Here is a 21228-nt window from a genome sequence, read left to right as displayed (position 1 = left end):
CTCATTCCAGCTGCTCTGAACAAATCTCTGTGTATCAAGAGGAGCTTGGGTTCCAGCACCACAGGGATCTGGGAAGCAGTTTGAGTCACAGGAAAAAGCTAGCTGGAACAGGCTGCCTGTCTCCTAAAGCTGTTCTTGGGAAGTCCCATCTGTACCTCCTTCATGATCCGTTGTCCTTTATTTTCCCAATTGCAGACACCGCCCTCTCCCCTCCCCACCCCCCACAGCAGAGAACAGCTGAGCCAGGAGAAGCTGAAGAAAACAGCTTTTTATTTGTTACTAAAGAACCAATTACAGAATCCGAGGTTAAAAAAACGGACAAAAGATCTTTATTTCTGAGAATTGGCGTACAAAAGGCGGAGGGGGCACAGGGAGGGAAGGAAAAGAGAGAGCATGGGCTGGGGTTGATGCCAGCTTAGGCTTAGGGGCCTCAAACTCCAATTAGGAAAGTCCGGACACCGGACAGGAAGAAAAACCCCCATTAGAAAAAAAAGATAGACATGGCAGTCATGGCAGTGCACGTCCCCCTCCCCCAACCACCACCTCCTATCCATTTACTCTTCCCCCTCCCCCATCCCCTTTCACAAAGGGAGGCAAAATTTTTAAAAAATTAAAAAACCCTCCCCCCAAAACTGTCCAAGACAACTGTGGGTCCTACCCCCCAAAACAGGCTAGGTTCCCACAATGGGTCAAGTTCCTGCAGTGTGCCTTCCACCACCAGGTGTGGAGAAGCGTGGGAAAGGGACAAGCCTCCAAGTGGTAACACCAGAGGGCGCCCAACCCCTCCAAGGACACACACTCACTTGCTCCCTCCCTCACTCACTCCTCATTCCCTTTGATACTAGAAGGAAGGGAGGTTGGATGCCCTGGGCACCCACCCTCTAGCTTTCAGCCCACCTCCCTTCCCCCACAGACGCTCAATCCTCCAGGACAATGGGCTCGTTGGTGCTGGCAGGATGTGAGGGTGCAGACAGTGGGACTGGGGGCCGCACTGCAATCAGTGGTGGCTTCACCTTCAGGGGCAAGTTGGGCCGGCGGGCAGCTCGCCGCATTTCCAGATGGGTCAGAGCCTTCCGCAGGGCCCTGGCCAGGAAAAGAAGAGTGGAATGAAAAAGGCTAATAAGACTCTTGAGGTGAAACCCCAGATTTCATACTCCAGTTCTGCCTTCTGGCCCATTCTTTCCTGACATCCCCATCCCGCACCCAGTCCTCCTGGAGCTGGTCTCACTCAGAACTGGTATTATCCTTACCCACCAATCTGGGCTGTCAACCTCTCAGCCCCTCCCATGGTGGCCTCCCTACCTGGTATCCTTTGTGGCCACAAACACCACCGGATTGGGGGCATCAGCTGGGTTTAGTTTTTGACGCTTGGCTGCTGGCTGTGAGCTGGAGCGAATCCCTGAGGCCAAAGGCCTTCCATTGGCAGAGAAGGGGACCCCCGCTCCTGCCATCTGGAAAGTGGGGGGGTGGGGGGATAGCACAATGAGAGAGGACTCACAGATTCCAATCAGAAATAAAAGCCCACCCAATCAGTCTGGCTCACTCCAGCTGTCAACTCACAGTTTCATAGGCCCGTTTCACCATAATGCCCCCCAGACCCCGGTTCTGGGTCAGCTGGTTTCTATTGATCGGCGTCTTGGTACCCCGAGGTGTTTTTGGTTTCAGAGGCGCCTGGGCCACTACCAAGGAAAACATAAGAGAAAACTTAGAGAACTTTCATGCTTTCTCTTCTCTATGTAGTTTCCCCGGGCATCCCCAAAAGCAGTGATGGGGAGAGGGGTCTGGCAAGCAATTAGCACATGAGTGTGATCTTATCATTCATTACGGGTAGCTTATGAGAACTGTTATTAATGAACAAAAGCACAGGCTGTTAGACTAAATCTCGTTGGACTTTGACGGTGAAAGGATGACAGAGAACCTGACACCACCTGACCAGTTCCGTCCCCTACCCAAATCTTTGACGATGGTTGCCAGCGGCAGCCGCACCAGAGGATGAATCTTCAATGGAGTCTTCGCAGCCTTAGGAAGTCGAATGGAGCCTAGAGAACAAAGAAGAAAATTCTTGAAGGGGCTTCGCTATTCAGGCCTCTCCTATGGCCAGGAGCCACATCTACTCGCCTTCCCAAGCACTGTGGCCTGCCATCCCTGCTGTCATTAGACCTCCAGAGAAACACTGGTCTGCGCTCTGCTTTCTGGCCAGAGCATCCCGACCTGCCACTAGCCCCACCACTCCTGCCCTTACACTCCGCCTTGATGGCATTGGCATTGATAGGGGCATAGGGTCGTCGGGCAGCCCTCCTCGGCTGTAACAGGTCCCTGCACATGCGTCTGGCCAGACGGGTCAGCTTTGTGGTCTGGAGCAGGAATGTTTGCCTGTTCTTAGCCAGCAGCTTGGCCCGGTTGGCGCTGGTCGTATAGGGAGAGAGACTCTGGGCTTCAGGTCTAGACAAATGACCCCTCGAGTGTGGCTCCTGGAAGAAAGACATGGGAAAAAGGAGAGCCCAGATGGACACTGGGGCTCTTCTTTCTTCCATTCTCCATAAAAAGCAATTTATTCCTGCCTGATCTCTTTACTGCCATCCCGACCTCCCCGTCTCTCCAACCACCATCGAGCACCCCCTCCCCACTCACATGCACATCAAACCATCACCAAACCATCACCATTTAAGGGGTTGGGTGTTCTGGCTTTCACCTAAAGCTCCCATCAATATGCTTAACTGCTCTCCCCGGCCTGCTCCCCATCAGTCCTTACTGTTGTGCCCCGAGCAGCTCCCTCAAGCTGGGTCGGGGTCTTCAGCCCCCCATACTTCTTCCAGTAGATCCAACAGGAAGCACAGAGCCGGCACTGCATGTTGGGTGGGCCCCAGGCGTACCACTGGGCAGACTGTGTGGCTGCAGGAGCATGGAGAGAAGGGGGGAGTTTGGGAAGAATATGTCACCTGAGCCCCTCAGGTCCTTGGGCCAGAGAAGACCTTACCCACCCCCAACATCCCTATCCTTCCCTGGAACTCACTGTGGCAGCTCTCGCAAGTCAGGCCCTTCTGGAATCCAGCCCCATTCATGCCGGGTTTCGAGCCCACAGAGATGATCTGGTTAGGATTTGGCTTAGTACTAATGGGAACAGTGTGGGGAGAAACCAGGAACTGGTCAAAGAAGAGAATCCCATTTCCACCTCGTGTCTATCATCATTTGACTCTTTGACCCTGACTCCCGCCCACCGCCAATCTCTGAGAAAAGCATGAGCTGGAGGAGAAAGAAAGAAAAAGAATGCACCAGCCTCCCCCACCTACCACACTTACTAGGTAGGGATATAGACTTGTTTTAGTTTGCTGTCTGCTTCAGCAGCTTTCAATCTTTTCTGCAGGAAGGGAAAAAAGAAAGGAAGAGGCGGATCAGAGCATCTCTGCAGGAGGATGTCATCAACTCCCAAAGGCAGAGGTGAGCAGGAGGCCCCTGGTCCAGCCTTCCCAGCCCAGCCCGTACCTGCTGAATATAGCGGTCTGTGGTTTTCCACATGTAATAAAACTGGACTATACTGGCGAGTGACTTCCAAGGCAGCTAAGGAGACAGAGGAAAGAAGCAGAGCTGGCATCTGGCCCCAGGTCCTGGTTCCCTCACCTGTCATCTCTTCCACCTCTCCACCCAGCCCCATCCACTTACGAAGTCCTGGCGAATATCATTGAAATCCTTCCCGTACTTCTCCAGGGCCTCCTCAAACAACATGGCCTCGGAGGCAGACCACTCCTCCATCTCATCCCGACACAGCACCGGGCCCCCCTGGGGCACCAGGGTAGACATGGCTTTAGCCAAGTCATAGCCATTCCTCTGCAACGTATCCATCGCATGGAACTACAGGGAAGGTAGGAAACAACGCTGATGACCCAAGCCCCTCTGCACCATGCCCTCGGAGACCCTTCCTCTCCTGTCCCAGGGCTCTGCAGGTCCCCACGGAGCCCAGAATGTCTGACTGCACAGCCGCATCTGCTCACCAGCGTGATATCTCGGGAGGCAGCGGCCGCGCTCATGTGCAGGCTTGGCTGCCGAATGGAGCTGCTGCAATCCAAGGCTCTTGCAAAGGTGCCCACAGCTCTGAGGGAGAGATTGAGAAGTTAAGAGGGAAAGAAGGCGGCATGAGTGGGCTGAGGAACCAAGCCAAATAAGGAAAACACCCATGCCAAGAAAAAAAAAAAAAATCAAGCCCACCTCTGAGAATTCGATGCAAGATGTCCACACCGCCCCCAGCCCATCTTCCCCATCCACCCACCCCTCACCGGGCCACCACGAGAAACTGATCAATCTGCCGGTCTGTGAGAGGGTTGTCTGGGTCCCAGACCTTCATCTCCATCTTCTGTTGGTTCCGATTATCGGATTCCCCTGGGGAACAGGGTGATGGCAACATCAGGGACAGGGAAAGGAGGGTAAGTGTCTTGACACAACAGCACCTTGTTCCTCCTTGTCTCCCACTCGGATTCTGTCAGCCCTCTCAACTCTCAAACTTCTCCTCCCAACTGTGCCCAACTGCCCCTCTCAGGTTCCCAGAGTCCCATCCCATCAGGGTGGCAGCAGAGAGTCATGAAGACAGCGCAGCAAACAACTCCACGGCACACCATTCACAGACACTACTGTGTTCCGTGACCCAGCAGCCGTATGGTCTGTCCTGTTGCTTACCCTCTGCCAGGCGATCTGGGATCTCAGCTTGGTATTTGCAACCAACTCTGATCTCCCCCTGATCAGCTAGAAGTGTCTTCTGCACAGGATCAAACACCAGTGAGTAAAAAAAGCAGTCCTGGAGATGGGAAGAAAAGGTTAGCAGGCGGCAGTCCTCAGAGGCAGAGGGCAGTGCGGAAGACCCAGAGTTCCCAAAACAGGCAGTCTGTCAACCTATACCCCGTCACAGTTCTACTTTCCTCTGGCCTCGTTGGGCATACCCACCCCCTCCTCCTTCTCCCAGCACCTCTTTCTCACCTCCTTTTCCAGGTATTGGCTCAAGATGTCCGTCTCATTCAAGAGGGTCACACTGCATTTCCCCCTACAGAAAAGAGGTCCGAAAAACCTGGGTGAGCTCCTCGTTCCCTCTCCACAGCATCTCCAATACATCCCCCCCATCTTCTGAACAAGTGCACGCAGACCACAGTGGCCCGGATCATCCCGTACCGTATGTGTGTGGCTGGTAACGATTCAAACTGCCGAGAAAGAAAAAGCTCCCGGTGCTTCAGCTGATGTCGCTGCTGCTCTGATACCCCTGGCTGCTTTGATTCTTCCTCAAACTCCCCTGGGAGACGAAGGAGGAAGAAGCCAAGTCAGAAACTAATTCAGAAAGAAGCCACCCTGGAAACTCTAACCCAGGGAAAACACCTTCTATTTACCAGCTGGTTTCTCCGCATTCCCCAGGCACCTGCCTCTCACAGCTTTAGTCCACCAGCTTTCCCACTTAGCCCTCTTCCCCATCACAGCGCTCCAACTCCCCATCGCTAACGTTTTGGGAAGAGCTGCTGAGAGTGCATAGAATGCCACAGAAACCCATCCCAAACCCAGGCGCCAATGCTCAGAAGCCACTCAGAAAGCACAAATCTGCCCACACGAGGCCCGACAAGAATATCACACTTGTCTCTCTTGCTAAACCAGCCTGAGGTCCAGAAACCCAACAAGGTGAAAAATCATCACACAAGGTTGTGCTTACCAGTTCTTTTCAGATTTCAGGGCCGTCTTTCCTCTTAAACATCATGCAACCCTAACTACCCTTCACTGTCCACTTGGCTAATGATAAGTTTGTGGGGCTTCCAAGGCCAGTACCTCTCAAGCCAGGGCCAACACCTTCTTCCCCAGGCACTGCAACTCTGCCCTGAAACCTTGGTGGAAAGGGTTAACTTGGCTGGGGGCCAACCAAACCAGGAGGGGGCAGGACAGCCACAGGCCCAGGCTCATTGGTGCATTGTTCCCAACCTCAGGGAGAAGGGGGGGGGTGTGCAGCAGGCTCCACCCCTCGCCTGTGTGCTCCGGAAACCCCTGTGCTAAGGCAAGGGGGGACCACACCCCCCCACCCCCTCTGATTGGACAAGGCCAAGGTCAGCCCCTGCCAGATGGGGCTGTAAACCCCAGAGGGCCAGAGAACTTGGTAGGCCTAGCTCCTCCTTAACCCCTTCATGCCCAAAGCTGCCTGAAATAAGGAAAATAATTTCAGAAGGAGGAACACGAGGAAGAAAGAAAGAAAACCAAACAAGGAAAGAAAAAAAGAAACTAAAGAAAACAGAAGGAAATATGTTTTTTAAAGGAAGATGAAAGCATAAAGAGAGGGGAAAATAAGGCAAAAGGCAAAGATGTAAAATGGAGTGGTGAGAAGACAGAACAGCTGAGGAAAAAGGGCAAGAAAACTTTCCTAGCTTCCTATTCTCTCCCTTCAATGTATTCTCACTACCTCGTGATCACAAAATTAGGCTGTTTCCCTATTACGCAGGCTTCTAAGTACAAGCTCTTCCTCTTCAACCTTGACCTTTACAATCAGCACTCACTGTCCCAATGTACCCAAAACTGTCCCCCAAGGGTCCTGCTTCTCTAAACCCCTTCCCCATCCCCTATTTAAATACTATCATCACTTTTACACCCATCATTCAGATACACAGTCACACACAAGCCATTTTCTGGCTTTCCTTATCATGGTCTCTCCACCCTGCTTCCAACCCCAACGTGTAAAAACAGGCCTCCCTCCGCAGACCAGGCATTTCCCACCCCCAAACTCACACCCCTGCTTTTGGGCATGCTACCAGGGGAAACACCTGCAGGGACATGCCTGGGCCTCAGATCATGGGGGGGGGGTTAGGGTGAGGTGAGGGTGCACAGACACTCACTGGCATTGCTATCCGCCAGGCTGTTGAGGCTACTAGAAATGTCCCTTCGCCGGAAAAGGCACACAACCTTTGCCTCCACGTTTCCGTTTGCAGTCTAAGGGGATAAAAAAAAAAAAAATGGCAGTTAAAATTGGTCATTTTAAAGTGCAGACTCATAAAGAAGAAACTAACCACCGTGAATAAGGTTCTAAGAGGTGTAAATAGAAAGACCCGAAAAATTATGAATAAAGAGACTTATGCTTATGGACAGACTTCTGAACTTTTTTTCCCCCACACTTTCCCTCTCCTTAGACCCCCCAGAGATAGAATAGTTACGTTCCCACCCAACTCTCTAAACCTTTCCTGAATACATCCAATGAATGAATGAATGAATATGAATGGGCACTTAGGATCGCGTTGGTTCCCCGCCCCCACCCCCTTGGCTTCCACATGAAGTTAGTGACCTCAGAAGAAAAAGACCCCCCCCAAGGGGGGATGGGGAGGCAGGACAGGACAGAGGTGGGGCTCTGCTCCACTCACCTTGTTGAGCTCCTCAATCCGTCTAACCAGGTAAGGATTGCTAGAAGAATTTTCAAAATAGACGTAATCTGTAGGAGGAGGTGGGGAAGCATCGGGAAGATCAGAGGAGGAGATGGGAAAGACTGAGCACCAGGGTAGGCGAAAAAGTAGGCCTGAGAGGACCAAAGGATAAGGGTCCAGGTAGCGAGGAGCCTGAAATGTGGAAGTGGAGAGACTACCAGAAAACAAGGGGTTCCCCCACCACCACCCGTGACCACCTAGTTCTTTTATCAAATCCTTCACTCAAAAGTGAGCCTTAAGAGACGAGAAGCAGGGCCCCCCCCCGCAGTCCCCACAACTCAACGGTGGAGTTGCACCCCAGTCTCGGCCAAGAGAGCAATTGTTACTGACTCTAGCGCAGGGTCCGCACCTTTTAGATCCCAGGCGCACAATAACGACCGGGGGGGCGGGGAGGAGGAAACCTCCCGTCGGTTCCCGCTCAGGTGGCAGAGCGGTCGCCTCGGCCCCCCCGCGCCCCCTGCGTGCCCTGTCAGTTCCTTCGGAATCACTTTCCCAGGCCCCACTCCCCGACCCAGGGGCCCCCGACGCGAGCCTGAGAGTGCCGTCGGGGCTGCCCGCAGCCTCTCCGGGAGCCGCGGCGCCCCGCCGCGCGTTGCCGGCCCCGCACCCTCGCTCCCGGTGTTCCCGGTTCCGGTTCCGGTTCCGGTCCGCGCTCGGGACCACGCCGCCCCAGGTGCGGCTCCCCGCGCTGCCGGGTGCCGAGCCTCTCCGGCCCCGGACCCCGACCTCTCCCGCCGCGGGCCCCGCAGCCCCTGCGCCCGGTACTCACCCCCCACCCGGTACATGTTGGCCGCCATGGCCGTTCCCGCCGCCGCCTCCGGCCGCACAAAGGGGTCCGGGAGGCTCGCGGGGGCAAGGCTCGGCTCGAGGCGAAGCCCCGAGCGCGGGGCTGGCGCTTCGCGGAAGTCTCGGTCGGGCCCGCGCAGCCGGCACCTCCGCTGCCTCAGCCGTCGCGGTTCATCCCGGCCCGCGCTGTCGCCGCCGCCGCTACCGCCTCACGCCCGGGACGCCGAGGCCAGCGCCGGTCCGCTCGGCCTCTTCCGGAACGAGCTCGGCTCCCGCCGGACCGGAGCCAGGCTCCGGCTCCCCCGCCCCCCCGCCGCCCTCGCCAAGCCCCACCAGACGTAGGGCTCTGCCGGCCGCCGGGAAGGCTTGCCCTGCCCGCCTCGGGGTTCGCCTCCTTCCGGAACACCTTCGGCCGATCCGGAGAACAAGGCCCGGCGCTCGGCTCAGGTCGGAGAGCGAGACCCCAGAGCTCGGCTACTTCCGGAAGAGATTCGGCTCCCTCCGGCCAACCGCGGCCCGGCGCTCGGTTATTTCCGTTGCAACTCGGCCCCTCCTCCGAGGGCGGGAGAAGAGTTGGGTTTAACTCTCTCCTCGCCCGAGCCCCGCTGCTCCGCCTGCTGCTCCGCCTGCCGTCCCGAAGGACTCGCGCGCGTTTGCGCTCCGCTGGGTTATTTGCAAGCGGCTTTGCCTGTTATTTGCATGAGTGGCCTACGCTCCCCTACCCTTTCCAAACTCCTCTTTTTCTTCATCGCCACCCCCACAGGGCCCTGGAGGCGCCCAGCCGAGCCCCACAAAAGGACTGGGAGGCGACTTTGCTTTTGGTTTATTGCCCCTCAGCAGGCGGCGGGAGTCAGGGCCCAGGCTGGGGCTGCCCGGCTCGGCCAGCGGGTCTCTACAGTGTGTGCAGGGGTGCCATTCGCCCCCTCCAGGGAAACGCGCAATCGGGAATGTCTCGAAGTCCAGGAAAGGTCGGCCCCTGGTCCTAGGGGTTTCGGGTGGGGCGGAGCCGCGCCGCAGGGCCGGTGGGTCCCCTCCCGCATTGGTCAGACGTCGAGAGAGGAGGCGGGGGACAGGGAGGGGGTTCGAGAGGGCGTGGCGGGCGCCGGCCCCGAGCCCCCAGCGCCCAGCACTCGCCATTGGAAGATGCTGGCGTCCTTGCCCCCCAGCGAGATGAGGTGCGAGTCGTCGTGCGTGAACCGGACGCTGGTCACGTGGCTGCCGTGGCCGCCGTACACGAGGCTCGGCGCCTGGGCGGGAGGGAAGACCGAGTTGCGGAGGCCCCGGAGCCCCGGGCCTGTCCGGCCCGCCCGGCCCCAGAGGCCCCAGGAGGCCTCACCTTGGCGCGCGCGCACGGGTACTGGAACAGGTGCACTTTGCAGAAGTCGTCGGCCACGGCCACCACGCGCTCGTTGTGGGAGCGGCACAGGGAGTTGATGTCGGTGCCATCCGAGCCATCTGGCCACACGCCTAGGACGGCGGCCCGCCTTAGTGAGGCCTCGCTCCTTGGCCACCCACGGCCCAGGGCCGCACCGTTTCCGGAGCTCAGGCAGCCGTGGCCACCCACCGGCCGCGTTCCAGGCAATCCTTCCCAGTCCCGACAGCCCAGGGCCTGAGGGGCCTCCAGGGCTGGATCTGCTGGTTTCTCGACGCCCATCCCTCGACACATGCCCCGCATTCCGAGCCCAGGGCGGGCTCCACCTTGCCCCCGACCCCCCCCACCCCTCCCTCAAGGTTCCAAGGCCCTGCTCACCATAGACGTGGAAGCCCAGCACGCAGGTGTAAGTGGCCCACTCCCGGTCTCGGCTGTCGTAGCGATTCCTCAGCAGTTTGCAGCCTCCAACCACATCCCCTGGACAGAGGGGCCCACCCAGCTCCGCTCTAACCCAGCCCTCGGTGGGGAAGACACCGAGACAGGCAGGCTGGAAAGACCTGCGTGTGATCTGGTCACCGTGGTAGCAGCCCTCAGCCCAGGACAAAACTTAGCCCCATGTGCTTCCTGAATTCTTGCTCAAGTTCTCCTGACAGCTTCTCATCAGTTCCTCCTCCCTAGATAAGTCAATCCCTCCACACCTGCCCTGACAAACTTGTCCAAAACAACCTCTTCCTAGTACATTTTTCAACTCCCTCAAGTCCTCATGGGGAAAGACGTGTCAAACTGGGGTGGGGGGGGAATCCCAAATCATAGTGTTTCTCCTCTGTACAATTCCAACCCATCTCCCCCTCTCTAAGTAACAGCCCCTCTACCTACTCTCCTTCAACCACTCCCAACCAGGAGCACCCCCCACCAAACAAATAAAACCCACCAGGTTACCCATTCCCCATGCTCTCTCTTCCTTCCACTCACAGTAAAGGATCTCATAGTCCCCAGAATTGGACATGATGAAACTCCCATCCTTGGACCAGTCAAGGTGAGTGATGAAGCTGGAGTGACCCTAGGAGAAAGGGTCAAGAGACTAAAAATGTAGATACTGTTTCCCCTCTTCACATCCCCCTTAGTGCATGAGACCCCCTTCAAGGAGTTTACCTGCTATGGCAATGCCCCACCCTCCAGCCCAGCCTCCTCACCACACAGCGGCCAAAGCGGCTGGACTTGGCCCCATCACTGGAAACGCTATAGATGTAGATCATGTTGTCATGGGAACCGATGGCCAGGTACAACCCATCTACAAAGACACTCACTCAGAGAGGGAAGGGCCAGGGACAGGTCTAGGACCGGGGTAGGGGGTGGCTCCCACCTGGGCTATACCGGACCACTGAGAGCTGCTCATTGCCATCAGTGATGTCCGACACAATCTCTCGGGTCTCTGTGTCCAAAACCAGCCACCTGGAAGGGAGGGGGTGGAAAGCAGGTGTGAGGTTACCTGTCCTGGGCAAGGTGGGGATTGGCAAGTTGGAGAGTCTCAGAGACACCGACAGAAAGGCTGTGATGTAGACAAGTCACCACTGTTTTGTTTTGTTTTGTTTTTTTAAGAGAGGGAGAGTGGGGAGAGGGGCAGAGGGAGAGGCAGAAAGGGAACCTTAAGCAGGCTCCATGCGTCGCACAGAGCCCACACAGGGCTCTCGATCTCATGACCCTGATGAGATCATGACCTGAGCCGAAATCAAAGAGTTGGATGCTTAACAACGGAACCCCTCAGGCACCCCCAACACTCAATTCGTATGCTAGGAAATGGGAAGGGGCCAAGGAGAGAGAAAGGCTGAGGAGCTTCTGATGCCTCGAAGAAAGGAGGACCTTATGGAGTCGCAAGCCTGGCACTTCCCTTTGTTAGTCTCTCCCAAACCCTTCCCACCCCCACTGCTTCTCTATCCTAAGCTGCCACCTCCTCCACTCCCGGGTTTGGAGGGGAGAGTGGTTGAGTGTGATGACAGTTGCCACAGGAGAGCAGGCGAGGCCCGGGCTGCAGAGAAAAGCACTGAGGAGGGAGAGGTGCATTTGGGGCCCCCGAGGAGGAAGCAGCCACACTCCTCCCCCACCCCTGCCCCCCCACACCCCATTACCGGGGAAGCCTTCCCATACCTCCTGCTTGCCCCTCCCAGGAATCCGGGCTCCTCTCACCTCCCTGTGTTCAGTCCTACAGCCACAACTGCCCCACTGGGGTGGAAATCAGCACAGAGACCAGTCTCCTGGGAGGGGGGAGAAGGTGAATTTAAGAAGATGCCTTTCTAGTGAAGATTCTCGGATGGACACCTCGTCATGCTGGTAACACCAAAGCCTTCTCCTCCCAAGGATGAGACAGGGAGGAGAGGGACAGTAGACCTGGGGTGGAGGCAGGGTGTCACTGGAGCCCAAATGAGGTGATACTCAACATATTTAACAACCAGAACTGAGCTGGGAAGCTGTGCTGGAGAATTAACCATTTGTTGCTGGATCGAGGGGGAGGTCTGGGGGCTCAGGGACAAGGGGGCAGTGTTCAGGGGGCACTGGAGGCATCTGCACAGTAGAACGGAGATTTTAGTAGCCCATTTAGCCATACCAGTACAAACTGGCTGCCTCCGGGGAGAAGGGAAGAGGATGTTAGGGAAGGAGTGGTGGCCACAGAAGCCATGGTGGGTGTGGCATTGGGGAGCCAGGAACACAGGGCTCTACCTTGAGGTCAATGCTCCAGGCCAGTGCATGGCCCTCCCCATCCCACAGGCAGAGCTGCCGGTCGTGGCCACAGGTGAGGAAGCGGTTCTGGAAGGGATGTGTGCAGAGCCCCCAGAGCTCATCCGTGTGGCCCTGCAGCAGAGCATGGGCTGTGACCTCTGCCCCGTCTCGGTAGCTCCTCCCACCTCCTCCCTGGACCCCTGGGATGGTGGGGGCCAACCTGGATTACAGGGGAGAAGCCCTGGGCCAGATCTCCCCTCAGCAACGCATTCTTCGTGGTTCCCACCAGCAGCTCAGAACCCAGCCCCTCCGCAATGGCCCGCACAGCCCCAAAGTGTTCAGGAATCTGCGGGATGGCAGCAAAAGTCAGGGACCCACTGGCCATTCCTCTTCCTCCTCCCTCCCCTGACACCAGCCTAGCCCTCACCTCAGCCTCCTGGAGGGCCACCAATCCTGGCCCCCACTGGACCAGCCGGCGGTCCCGTCCGCCACCACTCAGCACAGTCCCGTCCCGCCGGAGACACAGGGCAAAGATGGAACCTTCGTGAGCATGGGCCTGGGCCACAATCCCGTAGGTCTCTGTGGGCAAAAACATGAGTTGGCAAAGACATGTTGGCGTCGGGGTGCCAGGAAGTGGGCCATTGGAGCAGCCCTGGCTGTCCCACACAGAGTAATAACTCCCAGCTGTTGAGTACCGGCTGAACACGGTCTCTGATCCTCGGCTACTATTTTCCCCAGTTTACAAACTGGACAACTGAGGTCCAAAGATGTGAGGTAACTTCCTAAAGGCCAAACAACCAGAGGCAAAACTGGAATGTGAACCCAGGATCTGGCAGATTCCCAAAGCCCCAGCCCTGCCCCTTTGCCACGGTGTCCCTACCCTGCTAGACGGCCCTCCAAGAGGGCCCCTTTTGGGGCCCACAGACAACCATCAACTCTCCTAGTAAAAAAAAAAAAAAAAGAACATCCTCTTCTCTGTTCCCACAGACCCTCTGGGGTACTAGACTCCCCAGAAGCCACCACCCTCAACCGCATACCTTTGGCCCCACCCCTGCCTGGGGTTCTGGAATCTGAGAGGCTCCGCCCCCAGGTGAGAATGTTCCCCTCTGAATCCCCAGTGAGAATGTCTCCATCCGGGAGGAACACAAAGCAGGGGATAAACTTGGGTTTCTTGTATTTCTGGGGGAGAGGAGAACAGAGAGCAGGGGTCAGAGGGAAGGGTGGAGACCGGAAGTCACGGACCGTTGCCAGTTGGGGGTATCAGGGTCTACAGTACTCAGCCCAATACCTCCACCTCCTCTCTGTCCTCCCGCACCACCCCGCGCCCATCCACGCCTCACCCCAAAGACACCCTGTTTCCGGGTGAGGGTCCCGTTCCCAGGAACCCCTGCTCCTCCACTCCAGTTCCAGAAGTGGACGTGGGATTTCCCGCTGGTGACAATGCAGCTGCTGTCACGAGGGCTGAAGCCAACGGCCAAAACCGAGTCATTGGTACTCTGAAGGGAAGACACCAGATTCAGCCGCCCCAAGCCCTGAGCACCCTCACTTTACTCCACTTTTCAGTCTGCATCCTGACAGCTGGTCTGCGGAAGCTCCGAAACCCCAAGACAAGCCTTCCTTCCGAACCCAGGCCCTGGTCCCCTAAGAGCGCCCCTCCCAGTCACTCACGATGCTGGGACCACCCTAATGCCTGACACGCAATGGATCTCTCCGGAGACCAGAAACTTCCATAGTTCCCTTTCACAGCCTCGGAGAGGCTAAGAGGCTTCACTCCAGGTGACCCAGCCAGAAATGACGTCAAGGTACAGGGAAGTCTGGAGTTCGCTCTGTACTCCGCTGCTCTTAGCTCCCTAACCTCACGGCCACGCCAGGCCACCTGGACTCCCTCCTCACCTTGATCTCAGCCAGCTTCGTGCCTCGGCTGCAGTCCCACACTGACAGCATGTGTTCATTGGAATCATCCACGACACAAAGAAAAGCACCCTGATCCTGAGAATGGGGAACACATCGGTGAGGCCAAGTGAGGCCTAGAGGTGTGTGGGCTCACAGTCATTAGGCAAGGGCTGCCATCACGGCTGGAACAGGCAGGAGGAATGGACACCTGTCCCTTTCTCAGGAAAATTGGCTTGGGGGTGGGGGTGGGGTTCAAGAAGGCCAGAACTTTGGAGGCGTCCTGGTGAAGTTCAAGGAGGTGCCCGGGCAAGGAAGCTGGGGATCTAGAGGCTTTGGGGCCAGCTCACCGCCACTGAGAAGGCCAAGGCTCCCACGCCCCGCTCGAAGGCCCCCAGTCCAATCTCCTGCAGCTTCAGCAGGGTCTCTGAGTCCCAGACGTGAACCACTGGCTGCAGGGGCTGGGAGGGTCAGAAAGGGGTCAGGGACTTGAAGGAAAGCCAGGCTGGAATTTCATCCCGTCTGCCTGGTGTTGGACTTTGGCCTTACCTTGCCATCTTTATCCACTCCAGCTGTCTGTCCTGAAGCTACACGGACACCATCCGGGTGGACGGCCAGGCTAAGTGGGGGAGGAGACGCTCTAGGGAAGGGGGTCGGTCTCTCAAGACCCCCCAGGACATGTCCTCCGTGCTTGGAGAGCCCTCCTGCTCCTCCACACCCACCCAGACCCTGTTCCTGCCAAGCCCACCATCCCCACACCTAGAGCTGCCCACTCCCAGGCTCTGGGCCCCTCACCATCGAACGCAGTCCGTGTGGCCCCGGTAATGTCTCTGGCCGCCACCTCCAGGGCCCCCTGGGCCTCCCTCGGGCCGGTACAGCACCACCACACAGGCAATAAAGTAGACCACCTCCCCAGAGCGCAGCACAAACAGATTAGAGCGGGAGTCTCGACCCCTGTACCCATAACTGGAGTGGGGATCACAGTCAAGGAAAGGGTCAAACCAAGGGCAGAATGAGGTAGAGAGGGGGCAACAAAAGAGCTTCTGGCTGGCAGCACCATCAGCAAAGGATGGTAGGGGAGGAGTCAGAAGGCTTCCTGATCCCACGGACCCAGGGGGAAACCATCGAGAAGGGGGGGGTCCCCAAGATGGGAAAGGTGGCTCCCGTGGGACTGGAGGGGGCAGGATACACCCAGTCAAGGCTGAGGGTCTCCGGGGGTGGGCCGCTGGGCAGCTCCTCAAGGCTGCGGATGCCAGACGGGATGTACATGGTAATGGGGCGGCCGCGAAGGAACATTTTCACTGAGATGCCTTCTACAGAGAGAAGGGGGGTGTCAACCACCACCCTACAGCCTCCCTTTCAGGAAAACTCTACCCACCACACCTCACAGGTCCCCCACAATAGCTCCTGGGGCTGTAGCCCAAACCCCAAATCTGTCATCCCAGCTCTTCTGGACTCCTCTGTACATACCCAAATTATAGTTGCTCCTCCGAGACCCAGGACCCCCAGGGCTGGAGAGGGGGTCTTTCCCCCCACGGCTGTTGGGAAGAGAGAAAAGCAGAGGGATGGGGTCAGGTCCCAAGACCTAAGTGGGAAAGAGCAGGACACAAGAAAGGAGGTTCCTCTAGATACCCAACAAGGTCTGCCGGCCTTTAGTCTGCATTCGGAGCATTCAGGGCCCCAAGTAGATGGGGACTTTCAGCTCCACGTAAGAGATGAGAAGGTTTAGGCTAAAGGGGCAGGGCACATGGCACAAAGCCCTAAAGCCTGTGAGAGGCAGTGCGGCATGGCAAGGGGGGCCCTCTCCTCTAGACCACCAGGCTTCTGGCTGGCCTTTTCATTTCTCCATCTGTAAAATGGGACCAAAGTGCATCCAGAAAGGTACACCAGCCCTGCCTTTCAAGGTCTGGGATGTGAGCCAGAAAGTCCTTCTCTCACCACAGGAAAGTAACAGGTGAATTCCCCAAACAGCTGTCACTAGATTATAAGGCAGTAATATTTCTTTAGAGAATAAAGGAGACCAAGGACAGGGCTCGACTAAACATTCAGGGGTCCTGGGCCCTGTAGGTACTCTGAGACAATTATACTCAGCCACTAGGACTTCCCCTTGCTCTCTAGAAATAAAGCCTGTTAGGGCACCTGGGTGGCTCAGTTGGTTAGAAATAAAGCCTGGTAGATTGGGGGAGGCGGTGGGGGCAGGTGGAGCTGAGGGGTAGGGCTGAAACTCCGAAAACAATCATCTGTGAAAATCAGGACAGCTTTCGGTACCTCTTAGAATCTTGGAAGGTTTGCGGTGATACAGTAGAGCCGGAGTCAGGAAGAGTAGGGTTTGAATCCTAGCTCTAGCTGTGTGACCCCAGGCAAATGACTTACCCTCTCTGAGCCTGCTTCCTCACCTGGCCAATGAACAGCAAGAGACCACCTACCCCCTAAGGATGTCGTGGGAACTGAATGAGGTGGAGAAGGTCGAGGGTTTAGCACAGGGCCAGGTACACAGCAGGTGCCCCAGGAGCACTTGTTCCTTTCTTCCTGTTGGGCAATGAGGTCCCCCCACCCCACCCAGGGAATTGAGGTGAGGGATGTGGAAAATCAAGAGCCTGAGTCTGGGGTGGGGTGGGGTAGGGAGGGGCGGGGGGCGGGGCAGGCTGGCCCACCTCTCCGTGCTCCCTGACCGCAGCAACAGGTTAGCCGAGGAAGCTGCCTTCCGGGAGAGTTTCTGCCGAGGCCGCTCTGAGGGGGATGAGGAGGAGGAAGAATTTCTCCGTGGCCTGGTAGGAGCATAGTGAGCAGGTCAGGATCATTCCCTCTGCTCGTGCTCCCCAGTCCTCCCAGCCCTCCCGGCCTCTGCCGCAGGACACTTACGTGTCAGCACGCTGCGGGGACTGCACAAGCCTGAGGATCCCCGGGGGGCCGGGGGAACCAGCACCACTGCTGCTGCTGCCCCCTCCTTCAGACTGGGTCCCACCAGGCTCTTCACTGCCCCCCTGGGGGGCTGGGGGCCCATTGCTCAGGCTAGGGGGGCCCGGGGATGGCTCCGTCTCCACCTCGGTCTCGGTCTGGGTGCCCCGGCTCACCAAGGAGGGGCCGCACGCGGGTGGCAGTCCTGGGGGCGCTGCAGGGCTGCTGGGGAGACAGTGAATCAACCTGATTGATGCCCCTAGAGATCCCTGGAAGGAAGAGGGTGTGTGACAACAGGCATACCTGTCTCGGGTTGGAGCGGGCGTGCCAGGGTCCTGCAGGGGGTTGGGGGGCGCATGCAGCCGCAGCAGGCGGAGGGCCTCGGCCAGGGCTGCCTTAACCAGCTCCATCTCCTTCTCCTGCACCTGAAGCCGCCGGCTCAAGGACTGCAAGGCCTCCTGAGCAGGGCCCTCACCTGGGAAAGGGGCAAGAGGCACTCAGAATGTACCCACCACGGGGAGAAAGGGTTGAGGGGATTCTGTCTACCCTCAACTTTGCATTTGTCCAATAGGACTACCCCCTTCAAGCAGCCCCAGGCTTGGAGGGTGGCCCAGAGGGGAGGAGACGGGTGGTAGAGGATCAAGGGCCTCTTTCTGGCCAGGGCGGGCGAGGAGTCTGGCAGCGCTCCCTTCCTGCTGCTGTCTCAGCCTCCGCAAAGACAGGGAGTACCGTGGAGTACCAAGGGGGGAAATATGGAGTACTGCCCAGGAACGTGGGAACCACAGAGTGAGGCGCAGCGCGGGTGAAGGATGACGGCCCACCACAGAGCAGGCTCCAGTCTCCAGGGAAGGCAGAGAAACTGAGGAGGGGGCGCGAAAGGAGAGGGGGACACGAGAGTACAGTCATCTGAGGGCTCAGACGACCAGGAAAAGAGATCGAGAATGACCGGAGAGGGTATCAGTGGAGACGGAGTCATAGTGAAGGTCCCAGGGTAACGGGTCAGAAGTAAAACGACCCACAAAACCAGGAGAAGAGGCCCAGAATAACGCAGGGGACAGAGAAACACCCAGGGGCCCAGAGTAACACCGGGAGTGGATGGCGTTGAAGAAGTTGGAAATGACAGCAGGAGATCCATATAATTAGGGAGAGCGACCTGAGGACCAGTGGAGGATGCTCAGAGCCCCTGAGGCCGAGAAGCACGCGGGGACGCCACCAGACAGCCGTGGGGGCTCTGGTAGCGGCCGACCGGCCGGCGCTCCGGGAAGGGGCACGCCGCCCGCCCCGCCCCGTACTCACCGGGCCCCCCGGCCCCGTCCATCCGGCCCCCGGCTTGCTCCGAGCGGCGGCGGCGGAGGAGGCTTCTAAGCCGCGGGGGCCATGGCCAGGGAGAGGGGAAGGGGAAGCACCCCGGGGCGCGCGCGCGCGCCGGTGCCGTGCCACCCCCCGGGGGCGCTGTCGGGCGAGGGGAAAGGGCCTGGAGGGGGCGCTGTGGGGCGGGGGCGGCAGGCTCCGGGGCCCGCCGGGGCCTCGGACTCTCCCGGGGCCGCTCTCGGCTCCCGGGGGTGGGGTGGCGGGGCCGTCCCGGGCCCCAGCGCCGCGGCACAAACAGGCGCCGGACGCGGAGCCGCCAGGAAGCGCGGGAGGGGGGGCGGGACGAGGTGGGGGGGGGGGGGCCGGGCCGCCTGGTAACCCCTCCCTGTCCGGGCCTCGCCGCTCGGGACCCGGGCAGGGCCAACTCGCTGACCCCCGGGCCCCCTCCGGGTCTCCGCCCTCCAGGCCCTTCCGGGATCCCCGCCCCCGGACTCCCTGGGGTCCTCTCTGGTCTCCGCGCCCCAGCCCCTAGCCCCTAGGGGCAGAGCAGCCGACCCGCCCCTCCCCACTTCCGCGAGGGGCAGGGGCGGGGTCACGAACTGGGCCCTTAGCCCGGGGGCGGGGCTTTCCCTGAGGGGCAAGGCCAAGGCATCTCGAATTGGGACTGGCAGGAGCCGGGGCAGCGGGTTATTAAGGCTGGGGGGGGGGGGGGGGGGCGGATTCCCAGGGTATTGGGGTCAGGGTGGCATTAGCCCAGCTCAAGCCGGGCTAGGCTGACTCAGCATCCTGTCCCTGCCAACCCTCGTCCCTGACCGCTCTGCTTTTCCTTGGGCAGAGATGGGAGATGGCGCCGGTGTTGCCCCTGGTGCTGCCCCTCCAGCCCCGCATCCGTCTGGCACAGGGGCTCTGGCTCCTCTCCTGGCTGCTGGCGCTGGCCGGTGGCCTCGCCCTCCTATATAGCGGGCACCTCCTGGCCCAGCTGTGGCTCCTCCGCACTTTCTTGGCTCCCTCCTGCCCCTTTGCTGCCCTGCCCCAGGTGGCCCTGGCTGCCGGTTTGGGGGCTCTGGGCACAGGACTGGTGGGTGCGGGAGCCAGCAGGGCCAGCCTGGACGCGGCTCAGTACCCTCCCTGGCGAAAGGTCCTGGGCCCCCTGCTGGTGCTTGGCACTGCCGGCGGCGGGGGTCTTCTGATCCTCGCCCTGGGGCTGGCCCTGGCTTTACCTGGGAGTCTGGACTCGGCGCTGGAGGATGGCCTGGGGACTGCCTTGGCTCATTACAAAGACACAGAGGTGCCCGGACACTGTCATGCCAAACGGCTGTTGGATGAACTCCAGCTGAGGCACCACTGCTGCGGGCGCCACGGGTACAAGGACTGGTTTGGCATCCAGTGGGTCAGCAGCCGTTACTTGGATCCCAATGACCAGGAGGTGGTGGAGTGAGTGTTTGGTTTCTCCCCTTCCCCGCCCCTCCTCCTGGCCTCCTTTCCCTCCTTTGCCTCCTCCACCCTTAAAACCCACCTCACCCCACAGGCAATAAATAGAGCGTAGTGATTGAGAGAATTGGTTACAGATCTGCCATTTATTAGGTGTGTGACCCAGGGCACATTACCAAACTGCTCTGGCCCGTTTCCTCCTCTGTAGTGTGGAGATCATAGGACCCACCTTACAGACTTACTGTAAAGATAAATGAATTGTGCATGCCTCACACTGCATGCGGTGGTAAACCAGTCAGGAAAGGTCTTTCGTGTTGTTTCCCTTCTCAGCTCCCGTGCCCTGTAGTTTCTCCCCCTGGCCTCTATTTCCAGCCATCCTAACACCCCTGCCCCTCCCCTTGCAGCCGGATCCAGAGCAACGTGGAAGGCCTGTATCTGATCGACGGTGTCCCTTTCTCCTGCTGCAACCCCCACTCGCCCAGACCTTGCCTGCAAAGCCGGCTCTCGGAGCCCCACGCCCACCCTCTCTTCGATCCCCGTCAGCCCAACCTAAACCTCTGGGCCCAAGGATGCCACGGGGTACTGCTGGGGTACCTGCAGGACTTTGCGAGCGTGCTGGGCGGCGGGCTGGCTGTCACCTTCCTGCTGCAGGTGGGCTCCCCCCCCCCCAGTGGAACTCTCGATGCCTCCAGCCCTGGCCTGGGGAGCACTTGACCCACACTGACCTCTCTCCCCTTGCCTTCCCCACAGATCCTGGTGCTCCTGGGCCTGCGGTACCTGCAGACGGCCCTGGAGGGGCTTGAAGGAGTCATTGACGCGGAGGGAGACACCCGGGGCTATCTGTTCCCCAATGGGCTGAAGGACATGCTGAAAACGGTGTGGCGACAGGGAGGGGTGGCTCACAGGCCCGCACCTGAGGAGGCCCCACCAGAAGAGGCACCCCCTGAGGAGGGTCTACCTGAGGCCTAGTGGCCTGAAGCTTGGGGTGGAGACTGAGAGGGGGGATGGGGAGGGATGGACAGGACTGAAAACCTCACAACTCTTTACCGAGCCTCCACGTGGTGGTGGTGGGGGGGCTCCTGGGATTAGAGGAGGGGCGAATGATAGTCACAGAGCTGGATCGGGGTGGGGGGTGGTGGCGAGAAAACTAGGTGTCCAGGCCCTAGCCCCTGTGGCTAAGAGCCACCGGGGGAACAGAAGGCACCCAAGGTGTGGGGAAGGAGACACGGGAAGGACTGGAGACTGCTCCTTGCACACAGACTCAATAAAGCTTTTGGATGAAAGCCACTGACCTTCCTCTTCAAGGGGGTGGGGGGCCCTGGGAGAGCTGATTTCTGTCTGACAGAGAAGCCAGGACGCCCAGAGGGCCTGGACTCTGGTGAGGGTCAAATGCAAGAACCA

General features: G+C 58.7%; 3 protein-coding genes across 8 annotated transcripts; 1 reads left to right on the top strand and 2 right to left on the bottom strand.

Moving 5' to 3' along the window:
• Positions 1-249: 249 nt before the first annotated feature.
• On the bottom strand, positions 250-8498 carry LOC111149384 (metastasis associated 1 family member 2). Of its 2 annotated transcripts, none has more exons than XM_022506401.1 (18): positions 8194-8498; positions 7365-7432; positions 6846-6939; positions 5155-5272; positions 4966-5029; positions 4669-4786; positions 4272-4374; positions 3990-4089; positions 3661-3849; positions 3484-3558; positions 3300-3358; positions 3014-3111; positions 2753-2892; positions 2243-2471; positions 1950-2039; positions 1561-1679; positions 1303-1451; positions 250-1083 (listed from the first exon to the last, which is right to left on the bottom strand). In XM_022506401.1, exons 1-18 carry the CDS (start codon positions 8219-8221, stop codon positions 918-920), a joined length of 2007 nt encoding a protein of 668 aa, XP_022362109.1. In that variant the 5' UTR covers positions 8222-8498; the 3' UTR covers positions 250-917. The 2 variants fall into 2 exon arrangements, with proteins under 2 accessions (XP_022362109.1, XP_022362110.1); XM_022506402.1 differs by lacking the exon at positions 8194-8498 and adding an exon at positions 7774-8155.
• A 531-nt stretch (positions 8499-9029) lies between these two features.
• On the bottom strand, positions 9030-18466 carry LOC111149381 (echinoderm microtubule associated protein like 3). Of its 4 annotated transcripts, none has more exons than XM_022506397.1 (22): positions 18382-18466; positions 17389-17560; positions 17050-17310; positions 16842-16955; positions 15658-15725; positions 15377-15500; positions 14983-15153; positions 14737-14806; positions 14538-14648; positions 14191-14286; positions 13638-13793; positions 13335-13476; positions 12725-12876; positions 12518-12643; positions 12298-12429; positions 11767-11834; positions 10946-11034; positions 10776-10873; positions 10555-10642; positions 9961-10059; positions 9547-9677; positions 9030-9457 (listed from the first exon to the last, which is right to left on the bottom strand). In XM_022506397.1, the coding sequence occupies exons 1-22, from the start codon at positions 18401-18403 to the stop codon at positions 9254-9256; spliced, it is 2694 nt and encodes an 897-aa protein (XP_022362105.1). In that variant the 5' UTR covers positions 18404-18466; the 3' UTR covers positions 9030-9253. The 4 variants fall into 4 exon arrangements, with proteins under 4 accessions (XP_022362105.1, XP_022362106.1, XP_022362107.1 ...); XM_022506398.1 differs by having other exon boundaries at positions 17050-17307; XM_022506399.1 differs by lacking the exons at positions 17389-17560; positions 18382-18466 and adding an exon at positions 16614-16716 and having other exon boundaries at positions 17050-17253.
• Positions 18467-18873: 407 nt separating this feature from the next.
• LOC111149835 (retinal outer segment membrane protein 1) lies at positions 18874-21107 on the top strand. 2 transcript variants are annotated; one of them, XM_022507129.1, is made up of 3 exons: positions 18874-19830; positions 20232-20478; positions 20578-21107. In XM_022507129.1, the coding sequence occupies exons 1-3, from the start codon at positions 19241-19243 to the stop codon at positions 20794-20796; spliced, it is 1056 nt and encodes a 351-aa protein (XP_022362837.1). In that variant the 5' UTR covers positions 18874-19240; the 3' UTR covers positions 20797-21107. The 2 variants fall into 2 exon arrangements, with proteins under 2 accessions (XP_022362837.1, XP_022362838.1); XM_022507130.1 differs by having other exon boundaries at positions 19108-19830; positions 20232-20406; positions 20578-21055.
• Positions 21108-21228: the final 121 nt, after the last annotated feature.

The sequence above is a fragment of the Enhydra lutris genome, unplaced genomic scaffold (genome assembly GCF_002288905.1).
Source record: "Enhydra lutris kenyoni isolate GAN:26980312 unplaced genomic scaffold, ASM228890v2 scaffoldscaffold22, whole genome shotgun sequence".
In the NCBI taxonomy this organism is placed as follows: Eukaryota; Metazoa; Chordata; class Mammalia; order Carnivora; family Mustelidae; genus Enhydra; species Enhydra lutris.
Note: the sequence above shows the minus strand (reverse complement) of the source record. Positions and strands in the feature narration are given on the sequence as shown.